The 17,237-nt window shown below is 53.9% G+C and overlaps 7 protein-coding genes and 1 non-coding gene across 8 annotated transcripts; 3 read left to right on the top strand and 5 right to left on the bottom strand.

Annotated features, from left to right (window-relative positions):
- Positions 1 to 231: 231 nt before the first annotated feature.
- POSPLADRAFT_1074475 (hypothetical protein) lies at positions 232 to 2,138 on the top strand. Its single transcript, XM_024482713.1, has 2 exons — positions 232 to 877; positions 928 to 2,138. The coding sequence occupies exons 1-2, from the start codon at positions 375 to 377 to the stop codon at positions 1,982 to 1,984; spliced, it is 1,560 nt and encodes a 519-aa protein (XP_024339082.1). The 5' UTR covers positions 232 to 374; the 3' UTR covers positions 1,985 to 2,138.
- A 30-nt stretch (positions 2,139 to 2,168) lies between these two features.
- On the bottom strand, positions 2,169 to 3,742 carry POSPLADRAFT_1181413 (hypothetical protein). Its single transcript, XM_024488833.1, has 5 exons — positions 3,687 to 3,742; positions 3,238 to 3,355; positions 3,009 to 3,186; positions 2,577 to 2,954; positions 2,169 to 2,524 (listed from the first exon to the last, which is right to left on the bottom strand). Exons 1-5 carry the CDS (start codon positions 3,687 to 3,689, stop codon positions 2,392 to 2,394), a joined length of 810 nt encoding a protein of 269 aa, XP_024339081.1. The 5' UTR covers positions 3,690 to 3,742; the 3' UTR covers positions 2,169 to 2,391.
- Positions 3,743 to 5,440: 1,698 nt separating this feature from the next.
- POSPLADRAFT_1143305 (hypothetical protein) lies at positions 5,441 to 6,216 on the top strand (the record flags this gene model as incomplete). The annotated part of the gene is made up of 2 exons (XM_024485544.1): positions 5,441 to 5,523; positions 5,574 to 6,216. The coding sequence occupies 2 exons, from the start codon at positions 5,441 to 5,443 to the stop codon at positions 6,214 to 6,216; spliced, it is 726 nt and encodes a 241-aa protein (XP_024339080.1).
- Positions 6,217 to 6,434: 218 nt separating this feature from the next.
- POSPLADRAFT_1033924 (hypothetical protein) lies at positions 6,435 to 7,628 on the bottom strand (the record flags this gene model as incomplete). Its single annotated transcript, XM_024476969.1, has 1 exon — positions 6,435 to 7,628. The coding sequence occupies one exon, from the start codon at positions 7,626 to 7,628 to the stop codon at positions 6,435 to 6,437; it is 1,194 nt and encodes a 397-aa protein (XP_024339079.1).
- A 527-nt stretch (positions 7,629 to 8,155) lies between these two features.
- Positions 8,156 to 8,652, top strand: POSPLADRAFT_1046648 (hypothetical protein; the record flags this gene model as incomplete). The annotated part of the gene is made up of 3 exons (XM_024479088.1): positions 8,156 to 8,229; positions 8,256 to 8,308; positions 8,369 to 8,652. 3 exons carry the CDS (start codon positions 8,156 to 8,158, stop codon positions 8,650 to 8,652), a joined length of 411 nt encoding a protein of 136 aa, XP_024339078.1.
- A 399-nt stretch (positions 8,653 to 9,051) lies between these two features.
- On the bottom strand, positions 9,052 to 9,792 carry POSPLADRAFT_1074473 (hypothetical protein; the record flags this gene model as incomplete). The annotated part of the gene is made up of 3 exons (XM_024482712.1): positions 9,052 to 9,381; positions 9,443 to 9,486; positions 9,539 to 9,792. 3 exons carry the CDS (start codon positions 9,790 to 9,792, stop codon positions 9,146 to 9,148), a joined length of 534 nt encoding a protein of 177 aa, XP_024339077.1. The 3' UTR covers positions 9,052 to 9,145.
- Positions 9,793 to 9,808: 16 nt separating this feature from the next.
- Positions 9,809 to 9,895, bottom strand: POSPLADRAFT_t80. The gene has a single exon. It is a non-coding gene; the product is annotated as a tRNA-Ile (tRNA).
- A 639-nt stretch (positions 9,896 to 10,534) lies between these two features.
- Positions 10,535 to 17,198, bottom strand: POSPLADRAFT_1143053 (hypothetical protein; the record flags this gene model as incomplete). Its single annotated transcript, XM_024485508.1, has 29 exons — positions 10,535 to 10,821; positions 10,877 to 11,092; positions 11,144 to 11,232; positions 11,287 to 11,631; positions 11,686 to 11,929; positions 11,978 to 12,139; positions 12,194 to 12,369; positions 12,420 to 12,783; positions 12,837 to 12,959; positions 13,010 to 13,139; positions 13,206 to 13,297; positions 13,348 to 13,443; positions 13,487 to 13,507; positions 13,534 to 13,591; positions 13,641 to 13,730; positions 13,780 to 13,809; positions 13,896 to 14,326; positions 14,374 to 14,437; positions 14,489 to 14,637; positions 14,737 to 14,835; positions 14,889 to 15,203; positions 15,252 to 15,315; positions 15,370 to 15,578; positions 15,631 to 15,744; positions 15,794 to 16,076; positions 16,434 to 16,718; positions 16,771 to 16,819; positions 17,014 to 17,099; positions 17,151 to 17,198. 29 exons carry the CDS (start codon positions 17,196 to 17,198, stop codon positions 10,535 to 10,537), a joined length of 4,719 nt encoding a protein of 1,572 aa, XP_024339076.1.
- Positions 17,199 to 17,237: the final 39 nt, after the last annotated feature.

Below are 17,237 nucleotides of genomic sequence, written 5' to 3'. Positions count from 1 at the left end.
GTAGTCGCACACATTGTGCAGTTCGATTGCATTAATTCCGCATCAGATTCAAGGTTGGCGTCGGGATTACATCAGCTGATATCCGAGCTCAGTCTCTCTGACCTCCGGTGATGCGAACCTGATTGGCCTAGCGATGAAGCAGTGCCCATCGCGCACGCCTGCCGGGCGATGCACCAGGGCGCCAGCCGTATATAAAGGCTCAGCGTCTGCTCGCGGTTCCCTGCCCCGTCTTGATCGACGACCAGGTACTCTACCTTTCCCTCGCCGTAATCTTGTAATTCTATAGGTGGCTGGCCCACTCTATACGACTTCCTTTTCGCGCTTTCCTCCGCTTTCGCTGCCCAGTCTCACGTCCTTCACGACCCGCCACGAGAATGCTGAACAGGACCGCCGGAACCCTCGGCCGCAGCGCCACGACGCCGCTCTCGCCCTCGCTCCTCAAGCTCGACCCCGAGCAGCGCGTGCGCCTCATCAGGTCCAGCCAGAAGGTCGGCCGTGTCCTCGGCACGACACCCGTCATCGACGTCGTCTCTCCGACGGCCGTCACATTCACCCCTCCACCGCTTACCACGCCCGGCACCGCCCGCACGCCTCTCGGGAACGTCAAGTCGCTGTTCGCACAGCACTCACCTGTGACCTTCGCCTCTGTCGCCTCGAAGGCCTCCGCCCGCGAAGAGACTCTCAACTCGCCTGTCGTCCAGTATAAGATCCACGTGGACAGCAAATCTACTACACGAATCGACTCCCCGAAGGCTGCTGCTGCGAGGCCCACAGCGAACGGGCTGCGTCGCAAGCATGTTCCTGCTGCCCTGCCCCTCCCTCAAGCACAGCGCACGGAAGCGTTGCCCCTGTCGCCCTTCCGCTACGGGATGTTGAGGTCAGAAATACCCGGTTCGACTCACTGACACAGCCTAACCAGTATTCTAGATCCGTACACAGCCCGGCTCTGTCTCCGCTGTCGCCCGTCTCGCCCATGTCCCCGATCACGGAGGCTAAAATCGAGCAGAGCAAGCGGGACAAGCTCGAAAGGCTCGAACAACTCGCCCAGTGCGCCAGCATCGGTGTCCCGCAGGAGGTTGTCTACCCGTCCTTTGGTCAGATGGAGGAGAAGGCAGAGCAGATCACCTCGTTCCTCGATTTGTACCGCATGCGTGCCCGGGACGACAGCAGCTTGTTCAAGGCGAGCGACAGCAAGACTAGCGCTGTGGATGAGCCCGCGCAAGGCCTGCTCGCGGAAAGCAAGGATGGTGCACGCAGCCGCAGGATTACCCGCGCGAGCACAGAATTCTCCTTGCAGAAACGGCGCAGCCGCTCCGTCGGCGACTTCCACAGCTTCGGCGAGGCCCTCGCGCTACAGAGTCCGCGTTTCGCCCTGCAAAGCCCGCGCTTTGCAGTGCAGCAGGACCGGCACCTCACCACCACGCCGCGCTCACCCGCATACGCCGCTGCCCCGCCGCCCACTGCGCTCAGTGCGACCTCCGCTCTCGTCTCCCCGTCCATCTACTCGCAGATCTCCGCAGAGGAGGGCGACGTCCCCGTGCTCATCCCCTCGCCGCCGACGAGCCCCGGCCTCAGACGGAAGCGCTCGCTCGCGCGCGCCAAGGCGAGCATCATCGGCGCCGACGCGCTGCTCATGGCGCGATTCCGCACGGGGTTCGGCACGCGCCCGCTCGACTTCGCGGTCCCGTCGCTCCCCGCGCCCACCGGCCCGCTGCCCTCGCCGCCTGTCTCGCCCGCGATCGCAGACGTCAGGTCGCCCCGCGCGCCATACTGGGTGCGCAGGTCGTTCCGCCCGCGCGACTCGCTCCAGGCACTGCACCTCATCGAGCCTCCTGCGGCGCCCGTGCGCCCGAAGCGCAGCTCGCGCGGGGACGGGCGGGCCACGCCGCGCACGCTCCGGTTCGAGCGAAGGATGGGATGGGGTGGGCAGTGGAATCAGGGATCGTTGGCTGGTGCCATTGACACGCTCAAAGACCTGCAGTAGTGGGATGGGAAACTGGGTGAGGTTCGCATGTTGAGGGCACGCTAGCGTGTTCGGGCAGGAATCTCAGTCGAAAGCTATCATCCATGTATTTTTCATACCGTCCTTCAGTATGAATCGACATGGTTTGCGCGATATCATGCAATTCGGTACTCAAGCATGACCTTGTTCATCCGCGAACATACTTCATAATCAGCGTATATATGCGCCGTGTGCGAAGAGTTCAACTGAACACCACAAAGGATGCCTATCACAGATCTTGCCGGAGTACAGTCACGGCAGTATGAAGGCACGTATGTGATAGCGTGATAGCATCGGCATGCATACAACATGGCATAAGTACGGTAGTACTACAGGGATGCATAGGAAGGACGATAAAGCGCCGTTTTGTAGGTCCACCATGAACTCTCTTAGAGCTTGGCAGCATTGGCAGCAGACAGGGTCTGGCCAGCAGCCTTCGCACGCTTGCGGAGCATCTGGGCCGACTTGTTGCCACGAATACCTCCACCCCACTGGCGGCGCTGCTCCTCGTACTTGTCGGTGCTGTAGATTCAAGTAAGTAAACAGTATATGGTAACCCAAGTGTTCAACATACAAGTTTGCCTTGGCGGCGCTGATGAGGGTAGCGAGCTCACGCTGGTCCTCGCTCTTCACCTCCTGGAGAGTGAGAACAGCAGCGGTCTTCTTGTGTACGACCGTACCGAGACGAGCCTTGCCCTTTACAATAACGTAGGGGACACCCATCTTACGGCACAAGGCCGGAAGGAAAACGACGAGCTCAATGGGGTCGACATCATGCGCGATAACGACGAGAGCCGCCTTCTTCGCCTCGATGAGTGCCACACAGTGGTTGAGACCGTACTTGACGAAAAGGGGCTTCTTGGTGTCCTTGGCGGCCTCCTCTCCCTTGGCAGCCTCCTCGGCTGTAGCCTCAAGACGAGCCTTCTTTTCCTGCTTCGTCTCAGGGCGGTACCTGACGCAAGGGTGGTTAGTACAAGGTCAAAGAAATGAACGACCTAGCACATACTTGTTCAACAGCTTGAACAGCTGCGTCGCAGTGTTCTTGTCCAGAGTGTGCGTGAACTGCGCAATGGCAGGGGGGACCTTGAGGCGCTGGTTCAAGATGACCTTCTGGCGCTGCAGGCGGACATACTCAGGCCACTTCACGAAGCGGGTGAGGTCGGTCTTCGGCTGGATGTCCTGGCCTACAATGCAGGTGAGGAAAGAAGATACTCGAGGACTGGTGGAGTACGTACCGATACCGAAGTTCTTGGGACGAGCCTCGAACAAGGGGTTCTTCTGGGTTTTGGTGCCCTTGCTGGCCCCGAAAGGGGCGGGGGCAGGCTTCTTAGAGGATCCCTTGGTGGCCTTGGGCTGGTCATTGAGACGAGTCACATCAGCAACCTGCGTGCCTGCAAAACAGGACGTGGTGCGATGCGCCCGGAGCTCTAACGCTCGTACTCATCGGAGTACGAGCCCAGCAATGTTTCAGGATTGGCTTCATTGCTCAATGAGCTCAGCCGTTATCCATTGCTGAGGGGGTAAAATCTGCAAGCTGTCGAGGCAAACGTTAGATGGTAATTGCATGCATCATCCAGATGAAACCCATACCATCCATGCGATGATTACACCTTCATGCAGATTTCCCACCCATAGAGAGCTCCATGCGCATCGCACAACGCCCACCGGACGCTGAATTGCTCACCATTGTCGTCGAGTGTCTTGAGGAGGCTCGTTTGGTGGATGGGTGATGGCAGAGAGAGTTGTGGAATCGATTCCGAGAGATTCAGACTCCGACTGAAATACCAACCTGACTTCGGTTGCCGCTCAGCCATATCTAGCGCTCGTGTGCTGACTGCCTCATTTTCAGCGCATTTTTGGCGGTGTGCAATTCATTTCGATCCGAGTGCGAACTCGAATAACACATCTATCTTCTGCGTATTACGAACGTGTGTGTTCTTGTGAAAAAGATACGTTGCATGAAGTTACGGTCTTCACTTATTCGTTCTCGTCGCTATCGTTGAGCCCCCTATGTCACTTCAGATTGACATTCACGCCGACTACGACTTCTGTGCCTTAGAGGTGGAGATCCTACGTGTTACAGGATGGCTCTGGGGCATTTCATGTTCTGTTTGCATGTGTAGTAAATAGAATACTGCAAGCAGCCGTTCGAGACACCATATGAGTACACGTGAACCCTACAGTCTCTAAGACGCTAGCAATAAAAGCAATTATATCACCGCTGGTGACCTGTGGTGTCGGGAAGAATACACCAATGTACTCGAAAACTCGCGGTACTGTTGTGCTCATAAGAGCCATGAGCGTGAATATCCACTAGTACGACAGCTGATGCAGGCGAGACAAATAACTCGCAAGCTCAGCCGTACACCAAAATATCATGACACAATTAATGCATCGAGTGATAGCGTGCTGAAGCCCAGTCATTCGTCCCCACCCAATCCTTGCAACTGCCACAACTCAGCGGCAGCCGCAACTTCAACTGAAGATGCTGGCCTTAAAGCCAAGTTGCTGGAGCCAAGAATAGGTGGGGATTAATGAGAGGGCTCTGATCAAGACTTTGCCCAAACACGAGTGCAATCCAGACAAAGAGCAACAATATAGCACTGACGCGAATGCTTTTATATCACTCCCCTAGCTGATGGTCCACGGCCGGAGCAAGTGGAATTGCGCAAAAGGACCCGATTATGTTTGGGCAGATGACGGAAAGCATCAGAATGTGGACAAGGAGCGCTCATCGAATCCCTACGGATCTAGTGTGTAACCAGATGCGATATGAACATGTCGCGAGTCTTGAGTGTCTCGAAGCGAGCGGATACCAGCTGCCATTACAGAAGGACTATCATGGGTTCACGGAGCGAGATAACGTGAGCATCGGCAAGATATCGAACAATACAATGGGCCCTGCGTGTCCGCATGCATATGCAGCACGAGAAGCGAGTTCGTATCCGTGTTCCGCCTTGTCGAGGGGAGCAGGCACACAAGACGCATGCGGATCCACTCACCTCTGAGTACGCGAGCAGTGAACGACCGTTCAGCTTACGCCTGGAAAGTCGTGATTTTGACGGGCCCCGTCATACTACTGACAATTGGTAGCATCGGATAATGCCTCTAGAAGGGGGATAACGTCAAATTGTAAGAGAAGGTGATAGCGCTAGCGTTGCAGATAAGACGGGCTACAATTTACGCACGTGCAGGTCAAGGCAGTGCACGGGCCCTGTGCTCTTGGTGCACCAAAACGAGATGGCAGAGATGCGAAAATGACCATGACCTCAGAGGGGGTCATGACCCTAACCCCGGACTGGGCATAGGAGCCTCCACAATGCTGACATTGGCGCAAGAGTGGGTTGTGGGGCCAAGGAGAGGGATGTATCCATCTAGCGTGCTATATATAAGGGTAGACCATTAAAAATTCAAAATACTTTCATTATACCTGTCAGCATGACAAGCAACACCGGAAACACAGGAGGGAACACAGGAGGAGGGAACACCGGGGGAGGAAATTCACTTGGCCAGACAATCAAGTAAGAGTCGAACAAACTCAGCTGCATGCAGCCACTCATGTCTTGCTCAGGGGAACCGCGGAGATAGTGCATGGTGAGCGGAATATTGTCTGGGATAGGCAATGGCCCGAGATGCTGAACATGCGAGCAGGTCTCAGCGAGAAGTTCCGCGGAAGCGTCCTTAACGCCGTTGACGGCGGAAACGCCAACGACACGCAAGACGTCGCCGCACGAGGCCACGTAGAGACCCAACAAGGCATCGCAAGGCTGCAGGGCGGCGGTGACGGCCAGGCCAACACGGCACCGGGCGTTGGCCCCGGCACAGGAGCTGCAGCAGGGGCCTACCCCGCAGGCCAGGCGGTCGGAGGCGGCAGCGCAGGCGTGGGTACGAGCACCGCAAACACGGGAAACTACGCTCCTAGCGGGGCCGCAGGCGCAGGGGGTGCGCCCGCAATGTCTGCCAGTGCAGGACGCGGGCCGGGCGCTGCGCTACCACAGGGGCACTACCAGGGCCGGCATCCGCTACAAGGTGGTGCTGTGGGCGGCGACCGCGGAGTGGGTACACAGGTCAACAGGAATGGCCAGGAGTCCCAGGAGAGATACGGCGGAGGGCAGGACCAGCGCCTGCCGCAGCAGGGCACCGCTGGTCCTCCGGCGATGACCACGAATTCTGGTCCAGGGGCGGGGGTATCCAGTGGCAGACCACGGGGCTGATTCTCTGTACATCCAAAGGCAGCGAGCACGAGGGGAAGCCAGTCACCAAACACGAGGACATGTTAAAGGATGTTACCTCCCGTGTATTCTAGCTTCGTTCTACACGTAATCTACTGGATTCTGAGCGAGCATCAGGTACAGAATACATTAAGTCTATGTACTCACGTCCGAAGAGTGTCTGGTTTATCTAAGACCTCAGATTCAACCCGATAACGCAACTAACACCACCCGATGATATAATGAGCGTACTCCACCTGGTCGGCGGCGCCGTTCCTCGATCGCACATCGCCATGCGCTTCGCAGACGATGACGTCTTTCGACATAACGGCCAAGGTAGGCAAGTCTCTATGTGATGACAGAGATGTGAGCGGTGGGAAGACTTCTTCGACGGTGCTGGACTCCAGAAGGTGCGTGGGGCGCAGTGGAATGACAAGATGAAATTTGGCGGGCGGGTGAGAGACTTCATCGCGTGAATGCGGCTTTTCTGGTCTGCGAAGCAGCTTCTCCACGCAGCCCTGTATCCAACGCGCGTGCTCAGGCTCGTAGATAATATCGGCACCCAGGATAAGATCAAATGGCTGGTCCAATGGCTGCGCATTTTGGCCTGTGGTGGAGCACTTTGACCAATCCAGTGCATGGACACTGACGTCGACGGACGAGGTCGTCGGAAAGTTGGCCGTGAAATTGTCGCGGAGATTGGACAGAACGGAGGGATGAAAGTCGGTCGCAACAAGAGAGCACGCCGTCCCCCGAGCCTGCAGTAGTTTTGCCAACGTCAACCCGGCCAGCCCGGTGCCCGCGCCCAACTCTAACGCCCTAAGTCCGTCTCCATACTCGTCCAGATTGAACAAATGCTGGTCTTCCACGAGCATGTCCGCAAGCAGGCATGCGCTCCCCCACGTCTGCGCGCCTACGCTGCTGTAGTCCTGGTTCTCGAGCGGCACGTCCGTCAGCTGTACTTCGATTGGAAGTTGGCCGTCGTGGAAGCGGAATACCCGAGTCACGGTGCCTGCAGACGCGGAGCCTGCACAGATGGCCAATAGAGAAGCCGCGTCTTGTATGAGTGCTTCTCGCTGCACCGTGTCTGTGGAGTCTTCCCCAGCAGAATCTAGTAGGCGATACGACTGCGCAACCAATGCGGTCAACCATCGAATGGCGTAGGATCGTTCGAATGAATCTGATCGAAGAGTGTCAAGATTACGATCTGTTTCTGGCGTATCTGCGGCCCCTTCGTGCAACGTCGCTACTGCCTTCAGAGACGGCTTGCGCCCAATGCGGCGTATTCCTCGAACTTCCTGGTTGTATATTTGTCGTAGATAACGAAGAGAACGGCTTAAGTCCTCTGGTGGATACTGATGAATCCGACTAATGGGCGGGAGCTGAGATGTAGGAGCAGTAGCGGTTATTGTCATTCAGCCGAAGTTGCACTGTACTCTGCTTGAGGATATGTAGACCGGTAGTTATTGAAAATAAATGGCCAGCTTTATATCAAAATCTCTAATGCGTTGTCTGTTTCTTTTCTGTCAGCCCGATAATCATCTGAAGATGCAGAACTTACACTAGCCGTGATATCTATGTCCTCTTGGTACTTGCATATCAGACTCCTAGCACAGGTCAGCCTCAACTGCAATCACTCACCAGTAATGTCTATGGTTGATATCTTCTACTTATGTCTATAACGTCTCTCGGCGAAAGTTGTCTCTCGTTCGGGTTCGCACCATCCATGAGCGCCCAATAGCGCTGGGTGACTGTTACCGTGACTTGCCGTGACTCGCAGGTGGCTGAGACCCATGACATCATGGCAGAACTCCGTCATCGCGGTGGCGTTGGTGGATTGCAGGCTCAACAGATATATAAGAGACGCAGGCGCACAACAGTCGCATACAACGCTTGACATACAACATACACCTCTTCTACAAAACACCATTTCAATAGCACCATGTCAGGAACAGGTAACACAGGCAACAATAATACGGGCAACGAGCTCGGCCGCACCTGGGGCGACAAGTTGAAGTGAGTCTTACTTTCGTGCCGCTCAGTCGCACAGTGTCTGACCGCAAGCTACAAAGAGGGGCCTGGAACACTATTGAGGGTATGGAGACGACTCCTACAGGCGTTGACACGACGCACTCACCAGAAGTATTCTAAACAGGCGCGGGTGATTCCCTGCGAGGTGGTATGATGGACTTCGCCGACTCTGCCACGGGCACTGGTGGCCACCACACAGAAACCGACGTCGGTGCTCAGAAGACCCAGACCGGCATCGCTGAGATGAAGGGAAGTGGGACCGCGGGCACCGCACCCCAGACTGCTGGAGCCCGGGGAACAGCAACCACGACGGGCTCAGCTCCTCCTTTGCCGGCGCGTGGAGGTGCCGGAATTCACTCGAACAACGCGGCAACCACCGCTGGGAGCACCACAGGACCAGTTCCGTGAACGAGGCTGTGTAAAACCATCTGGTGAGCAGAATTGTGGAAGGGCGCATCAGGGTGTAAGTGCTGATTATTGCACACGCAGAAGCACTACAATATCATACCCGCTCCACGCTGGCATTTGCCATAATCACTGTAATCATATGTATACCGTACCTAAATCATGAATGCCGTGATAACTATGTTCAGGCTACCAGCCGCTGCGTGTGGGGAAACCACCGCTAGTTTGATGAATACCGTTGAGCTGAGACTAGTCGAGACGACAGACTTGTTGCCAGAATTACAAGAATACAAGTCTGTTCCCAGTAATTGGATGCACTAGAGAAGAATTTGAATGGTGATAAGGATAGGAATACTCGAGTCTCGAGAATTAAGGCACGGGCATACCGGGACGAAGCTGAGTGCATGCAGAAAGTGTAACCCACTGTTAGCATAACCACATCTATTACGCTGCCATACAAGATCAATGGCTTAGCTCACGTTGCGGATGAACGCGGTCATCGCCTCGCCGCGTCGGAGACGCTCAGCAGACTCGCCACAACGCCCGCGCTCTCCTGCACCCGCTTCGACCGCTCGTAAAGCGCCTGCACTGCCACAGTCGTCTCAGCGATGAGTTGGTCCTCCGTTGGCGGCTGCGCGAGGTCTGGTGGGTGCAGCGGGAGCGCGCCAACGCCTGTCTGCCGCAGGAGCTCCGCGAGCATCTGCATCGCCTGCTGCAGCGCGGTCATGTCCGCTGCGGCGCGCGCACGCATACCTCAGCGATCTGTGTGCATCAGAGAAGCGTGTGGACGTACCTGTCGTTTGGAACGGGTTGGTGCCAGGATGGTATGCATTCTCGCTGCAAGGCGTTCAAGCTGTGCCTCCACAGACGTAACCTCTGAGCTGCTCACATTCCTGCTAAGGCACTCCTAGCGAGGTCCTGAACTCTCGCGGCCTGTCCTAGCGCAAGCTGGATGGCCTGCTTGAAAGCTTCCGGGGAGTTCGCATCGACGCTCGATGGCGTCTGCAGCGAAGACTGGGAAGAAAACGATTGCGAACCGATCAAGCCTCCAGGCACATCAGAAAACGCGAGGTTCGATAAACTTTGAGATGAAGTGTATAATGAGTTCTGCTGACTGCCGGGGAATGGGGAAGAGGGCAACATGGCAAAAGTGAAAGTGTGGCCAACGCCGGGATCGAACCGACGACCTTAGCGTTCCCAAGAGCAGGTATTAGCACTACGCTCTAACCAACTGAGCTAGTCGGCCCATAAATAGGCGCACGTGAGAATAAACATATGTCACCAGTGTGACAATTGTGACATTTATGTGCAACCCGCCAAAGTAGGCAATGTATGACGATAGGCGCCCTATCGCGCTTTGCCCTCAAAATCAAAGAAATCTTTTCCGAAGATTGATGAGAGGTATAATTCTGAAGACTTTGTATGAAGCACTTTTGGCATTTTCGACTTCATGAAGGAGGATGCTCACATTGCTTCACCCAGCTATCCGTGACAAACCTTCCTAAGTGTAGAATATGTAGAATATCCCCACAGGCTGTAGCAATAACAATAACGAGATCTCCTGCGATGAAGTATAGTCTGCGGTGAAGGTGAAGCAGGACGTCTTGCATCTCGACGTTCTTCTTCGGTCTTCAATGAGATATGGAGAAATAAATGTTTGATTCTCCGCCTCAGCCTGTGCATATGTTCCTCCAGACGGGTTGGGATTGCCGTCCGAGTCGAAGGATTTATGTGGTCCAACGTCCGACTTGCATGCAGGCTATTGTCCCGGCGATCGTGAAGTGGATGGATACTATTGGTTCGACCTAGGTTGTATATGCTACAGATCGTCAAACAGCTCATGCATATAGTTATGCAATAGCAGCTAATTTCGTGAATTTATCCGCTATTGTTGATGAAGCGTCAAGAGAGCAACACGTTCCTCTTTCACCGCAAAAAGTAGGAGAAAACGATGACCGTCCATTCTGCGCCGGAGTACTGAGTCTCGTATTTGGTTGGCATAGGGGCCTTGCTGAGATGGAAAGGTCGCTGCTAGAGTCTTCCATGCGTCCTCGTCTGTGATCCAGTTCATGCTCTTGATCATGTCGTCAAAGACTGCAGGGGGTACATCGACCGCAAGCGTGGGCATACCGGCAATGGCGGCGTTCTTAATTTGGACCGCTGCATCGAAAGCTAGGACAATCATTAATTATTTCAGGGATTCAGCTGTGTGCGATCTGAGGCTTACCTCTGTCCGTGAACATCTGCTTAGTATACTTTCGTTGCTTCTTGATGTCACTGGGCACGACGAGCTGGACGTCAGCGGAACTAGTGGTCTCTTTGGCGCTGTTCAACCCGGGAGAACTCTCGCTGCCGATAGAAGGTACACCAGAAATGGAGGCATCAACACGCTTCTGTTCTAGAAGTTGCTGTTGCAGGAATGGCACAAGCTCGTGTCTTGCAACTGTTTTTATGGATGAGTGTCTTGCACCTCAAAATGCTCCGTGAACCTCACCTTCAGACTCCGTGCCCCTCAGTACGCTCTTCACTTTGAAAGCAGGCTGATCTCGCCGTATTGATCGCGGTCGAGGATAGACTATGAACCTGCGCTGTAGTAATTAGGAATGTACACATAACTGCCAGCCTCTGGGGACTCACAATATGCCTTCGCGGTAGCATACATCGATATGACTTTCATTCTCCATGTCTGGCAAGCTCGTTTCATACATCACATCGGCGCTAATGTTGTGTTGCCAGAGGAGCGATGCGACTTCTAAGCGCTCGGCCAGAAAGCCGGCCTGATACGATACTACATAAACGTCACACCGACGAGGACTCCAGTATCCGAAGGAACGTTGTTCTTTCAGCAATGTATTCACAGACGCGTTTTGGAAAGCCGCAAGGACAAAAGTGATCTTGTCCAGAGCAATCTGCACGCCAACAGCGCATATTGCATCTGCCTTGGGCTTTGGCGGCGTCAAGCGAGTGATAACATTGTCATACCTGTGAGAGGCGAGCTTGAGTTCGCTCCACAGGAGTGAAGAGGTATGTGCTCACCGGCCGCCTGCAGCCAGAATATCCGAGTGCTTCGTGCGCCGCACCACCTCAAAACAGACTCCATCTTTGAAGTATGGGTTACGATTGCTCATCATGAGCGGGTTGAATAAGATGGGTCGCGATACTCCAGCCGCATTGGCGAAACGTATCGTGTTTTGAATCTCCTGGACGTAGGGAGTCAGCAATTGTACCAGAGTAGGCGCAATCTTCTCGAGTCTACCCAACAGGGCGTCCATGTTCTCGTCTGCCAGACACTTAGCAGTGCATCGAAGCTCCTTGATAGCGTACGTACCCGTCTCTGACAGTATTTCGAGTTCATCCACAATGTGCCTCGGGATCCCTTTACGAAGCAACATGGAGCGCTTTTGTGATTGCGAAGACTTGGTCTGATTCAGAATCTCGGTCACCGAGGTCCGATGTCCAGGAGAGATTCGATCTAATGTGAGCTCGAGAACTAGGGGGAGATAGCGTGAGTAGTGGATAGATCATAGATAGAACGCTGACTTACTCATTGAATGTGAGATATGGATCTCGTACAGTTGCCCCAGATTTGCAAAGTTATTGAGGCAGTCGCTGATTATGGCAATGGCTTCTGCAGCCGCCGCACTCGGCCCCGTCACCACATCAGGAGAGATGATGTCGAAGACGGCGGCTTTCGCAACTCGTGGATGCCCTGCAGTGACGCTAGTGCAAATGAACAACGATGACATTCACCGGTTGTGAATATATCTTACTTTGGACGGTAGATGTCCCCAACATGATATCGCTTGATTCTCCTGGTGTTCTCCCGTGCCGCTAGGCGCGCAAATGGCAATAGAGCATTATTAGGCAACGATACGACCTCTCCGTGCCGATCAAGGAATACAGCGCGATTTCGGTCCTCTTCTGGATTCACAACAGGCATCAAGAGTGGTGGCTCCATGCTGACAGCCCCATGCAGTCGGAAAATGTCGACCAGACAATCGATCACCTTGCCATTGAGTGTGGCATGCTCCGGCAGTTCTGCTTGAGCATCGTATAGGAATCCTCGAACCGGTTTCGCAGGCTGGTTGAACAGGGACGAGAGGATAGATTGCAAATGAGGTGAGTTCGGTTTCGCTAGGGTCAGAGTGTGAGACCACGACTCCCATGATAAAAAAACTGACACCAACTCATCATCTTGAGCGCGCCTTTGAAGTAATCATCTTCAAGACGTGGCGGTAGAAGGGAGCTCTGTGACAGTTCCAGTGCAGTCGGGCGGTCATTCGGGTTGTGTTGGAGGAGCCAGGTGATGACTGCATTACGAGTCAGTTATAGCGTATGCGGCGTTGATTAACGTCTTTACTTTGTCGTTGTCTGGCGCGCTGCAGCTCCCAGGTAGGCGGAAATAGAATACTAGGCTTTCTCAAGTCTTCCAGGACCACAATTCGTTCCGCCCCTGTAGGGAACATGTAGTTCATCTCGAAAAACACGACCTTTTGTTCCCAATATTTGTTAGTACATCACAGGTCACGTATCATGGAACGAAGGAGTCAACTCACGCCCAAACTGTACATATCCGCCTTGGTGTGGTTCCTCGGGCCTCCTTTAGACGACTGCACCTCTGGCGCGATATACAGTCTGGTGCCGACGTCTACGACGAGTATCAACAGGATGATGGAAAAAGAATACAGCCAGACGTACCAAGCGTCATGTCTGCATCGTTCGTAGGTGCTGCAGATACATCTGAAGGATCGACCGCAGCAAGACTAGAGGTTGCCAAACCGAAATCGCCAACTACTCTCATGAGGTAACGACCCATTCTTATACTACTGCGACATACCTTTGCAATCACCCTTGCCGTCTACCACAATTCAGTGATTTCCGTACGAGAAAATCGAGGTTGCTCACCAATGAAGATATTTGTCAACTTGATGTCGCGGTGCAGCTATAATTGTCCATTAGTCAGCTCAAATTGTGGGGTAGCACCGACTTACAATGCCTAGGCTTGACATGTGGACAAGTGCATCGACGATTTGCTGAAAAAGGCGCCATGCTTCTTCTTCCGTGATCCCCTCGTCGATACGCTAGGAGAGAATGAAAAGCAGAACGAGCGCGCTACATGATTGCGCTCACCTCCTTCAGGGTCTGGCGCTCGACGAACTCCTAAAATGTGGATTTCACTATGAGATATGACCGCAGTGGTCATGGCCACTCACCATCTGGATATATAGCGTTCTGGAAATGGTCACCGGCGGCGGCATTGTAGCGCGTGAGCGACTGTTTGAACCAAACAGGTTGTCAAACGCTCCTTCGCTGTCCGAGCTACTGCCCGATGCCCCATCACTGGCCCCATCGAGGGTCGCGGAACGCGAGCGTGTGAAATGGATACTCGGAAACGAGTGTCTACTTCCAGAGCCCAGATCGTCCAGGTCGATACTGAAGGGATCGCCAGAGCCACCATCTCTTGAAGTGGATTGCGAGTGGGGAACGGAGGTCATGCCGTCGGCAGTCTCTGAGTCGCGGTCGGAATCGGACGTTACCGCAGTAGAGGGGGGTTCTGCAGTCTCGACCCACGTGGTGTAATATCGAACAATGTAGCGATGGTTGAGGCGGCTTAAGGCATTGACCTCTCGGAAGATCTTGTTGTCGCTCTGTGTAGCCCGCAGCCGGACCTTCTTGACTGGAACGGAGATGAGGAGACTAAACGTAAAGCGGACGCAAACCTACCTGCATAGATCCTGTTGTCAATCTTATTTCGCGCCTTCACAACAGAGCCAAAAGCTCCGCGACCCTAAGAAATAGATGAAGTCAAACTATAGAGTTGTAGAGGACAAACACCTACCAAAAGCTCGAGCTCCTCCCAGTCCTCCTTCCACCTGCTTGCATGTCGAGCTCTTGGTGGCGGCATCCTGAAGTAATCAGTCTCCGGAGAACCATTGAAAGGCTGATACGTAGCCGTCTTCGGCACTGGTGTGCGCACGGAAGCTGAGCCTACTGAACGTCAATATCGTGGGGTTCATGCAGCGCCTACCACCGCACCTGGAATAGGCATTGCAGGGGTGTGACGATTGACTATGTCCAATGAGTGACCCTGTATGTCGGCGAGGAGGCCAAGACATGACACAGGATGCTTCTTGTTCTGAACGAGCATACACATCGCGCGCTGTTGCAGAGAGGGTGATATAGTCGCTGTGCAGGTTTTGTCACAGGTCTTCCTCGATGCATGAGATACGACTACGCACAGTTTCGCAACGCAATGTGGACATCTGGGAAGCGCTCCGTGACATCCCGGCCCATCAGCATTTGCAGTAGAACAATACCAGCGGCATGAATGTCGCGACTGCGCGTGTACACCAGGGGTGACTCCACCGTGTCATGTAGCAGCCATCCTTCGGGGATATGCACCTCGTCGATTTTCGGGTCCATGTTGAAACCAAAGGGATCAGACCGATGCAAGTCCAACAGGCGGACGTGGTAGCCAGCCTTGAAGACCTTGACAATCTTGGATGGGCCGCCCTCTTCGCGTGGCGCGAGACCAATGCACTTGGTAGACAAGCCTGTGGACATGAGGGTGAGAGCTTCGTTCAAAAACATATGTGACAGACCCCTGTGGACGATGTCATTGGCATGCGCTGCGTGCAATGCCGAAATGATCTGCAAGAGGTAGTCCTGTACAATATTTGTCACGCACGAACGGAAAAACAGCGTTGATGCATGACTTACAGACGCACGGTCCTCACGCAACCAATCACAGTCTTCGAGTACGTCTTCGAGCGTTACCGTAGGGCGCTTCTCAGACAGGATGACTAGGCGCAGAGAACCGTTGGAGCTCGGGGTGGTCAGCTTTACAGCTAATACTGCAAGGAGGCTCTGATGGCGGATACTGGCGAGACGTTGAATCTCGGTCTCGACGGTCTGCAATTTTTTCCGTCCTAAATCAGTTTGTGAATGAGTAATCGAACGTCGCTTCATAGTATGTAATACCTTGGGTGGTCGTGTAATACTGAGCATGGAACGTGATGGAGAGCAGCTCGAGTGGGAGCGCCTTGCTCGCATCTTCGCACATGGGCTCGGCTTGGTACATCGTACCCAGACATTCTGTAAGGGAGTCAATTCACAAATCCTTCTATAACGGACTATCACAGACCTTGTCTTGGCTGGAATAGCTTGACCCGGCTGAAGCTCACGCCTTGCCATTCGATGACCTTACCGAAAGATTCAGTCAAAGTGATGTCTTCGGAGTTTGGTATCTCCGTTGCATCAGACGCTGCCCGCTGGCGTGCTTGTTGGGACCGTTCTCTCTCCAACTGCTGCTTGTAGGCATCCGCTCGCATCTCCTCTGCTCGCATTTCCTCCTCGAATTCCTGCGCACGCTGAGCCGCACGCTCTTGTTCAAGCTCAGCCTCTTCCTCTTCACGTTGTTTCTTTGCCTAGTACTAATCAGCTATCCGTAACATATCCCACGCATGAGAGTATTTGCAGCCAACTAGAGTCGCATAGTACGCAGGTTTATAAACCGCAGATATACTCAGCAGGTTATGTCGATCGCATCAGGCGGGTCGAAATGATATGGAACGTTCAGGAGACACAACTTCTCAGCACTCGCTCTGCACTGGGTGTTGGCAGCTGGGAGGAGCTACGCGATCGAGATATCCGTCCCTTCTTCAACACAAAAGCGCTTACACGGCACGTGCGTGAGCGTAAGACGGTAACATGACTGAGCTTGCTCCGTTGAACCACAAGGTCTAGGTCGCTGCAGATACACTCAAAGAACAGGCAAGACGTACTAGAGCTTCTGCAGATGCGCGCATGCGCATTTGTGATGCTAAGGACCCAACGACCTTGACGCCGGGTTTGACAGTGGCAGCGAGCCATTCTTGTGCAAAGGTGACGATCTGGAAGACCATCTCCGCGCCCTTGATGCGCTGCGCCTCAGCCTGAATGGCATTCGAGAGTTGCGCGATGATGGTGGGATGGATACCCATAATATGTGGCTGTGTGGTGAATATAGGGCATGCTATCGCAGGGTACGTCTTCGGAAATCTGAGAGATGCAATGTCTCCATCCGCACTCTAACGCATAGGAGGCAAAGCGTGCTTACTTCGTGTGTAGATGAAAATATACCGTGTTGGCATACTCGGGATGGGATACCTTGATGATAAATTCTGGTAGTCTGGGGGCTCCCTAGACGGAAGGTAGAAGTTAGCATAGTCAACGCGCTAGCTGGGCGCGATATTGGTAAAACCTGCCGACGTTCAAGCCGAATCGGAATGTAATGTGAGGCGTACTAGTATAAGTATCGCAGGAGCTCACAAGTACATGAATGATGTGTCCATCGGCGAGGGACCATTATTGCACGCACAGTACCCATGTCGCCCCGACCAGTGAAAAGGCAAACATACCTTCCAAACCTTTGGAGGGGGGCATTCAATGAAATCATTGTCGTATATACTCTGTACTGCAGTATTAGCTGAGGAAGCCACGTCATCAAGTATCATACTCACCTTGAGCGCGGTGATCTCCAACTGTTGGCGTTCCTCTTGAGATTCCATGATGAGGTGAAAACCAACAAGCAGTCGACTTGTTGCTTG

The sequence above is a fragment of the Postia placenta genome, assembly GCF_002117355.1.
Source record: "Postia placenta MAD-698-R-SB12 unplaced genomic scaffold POSPLAscaffold_7, whole genome shotgun sequence".
In the NCBI taxonomy this organism is placed as follows: Eukaryota; Fungi; Basidiomycota; class Agaricomycetes; order Polyporales; family Adustoporiaceae; genus Rhodonia; species Rhodonia placenta.
The sequence above is the reverse complement of the archived record's forward strand: the minus strand, read 5'-3'. Positions and strand labels throughout refer to the sequence as shown.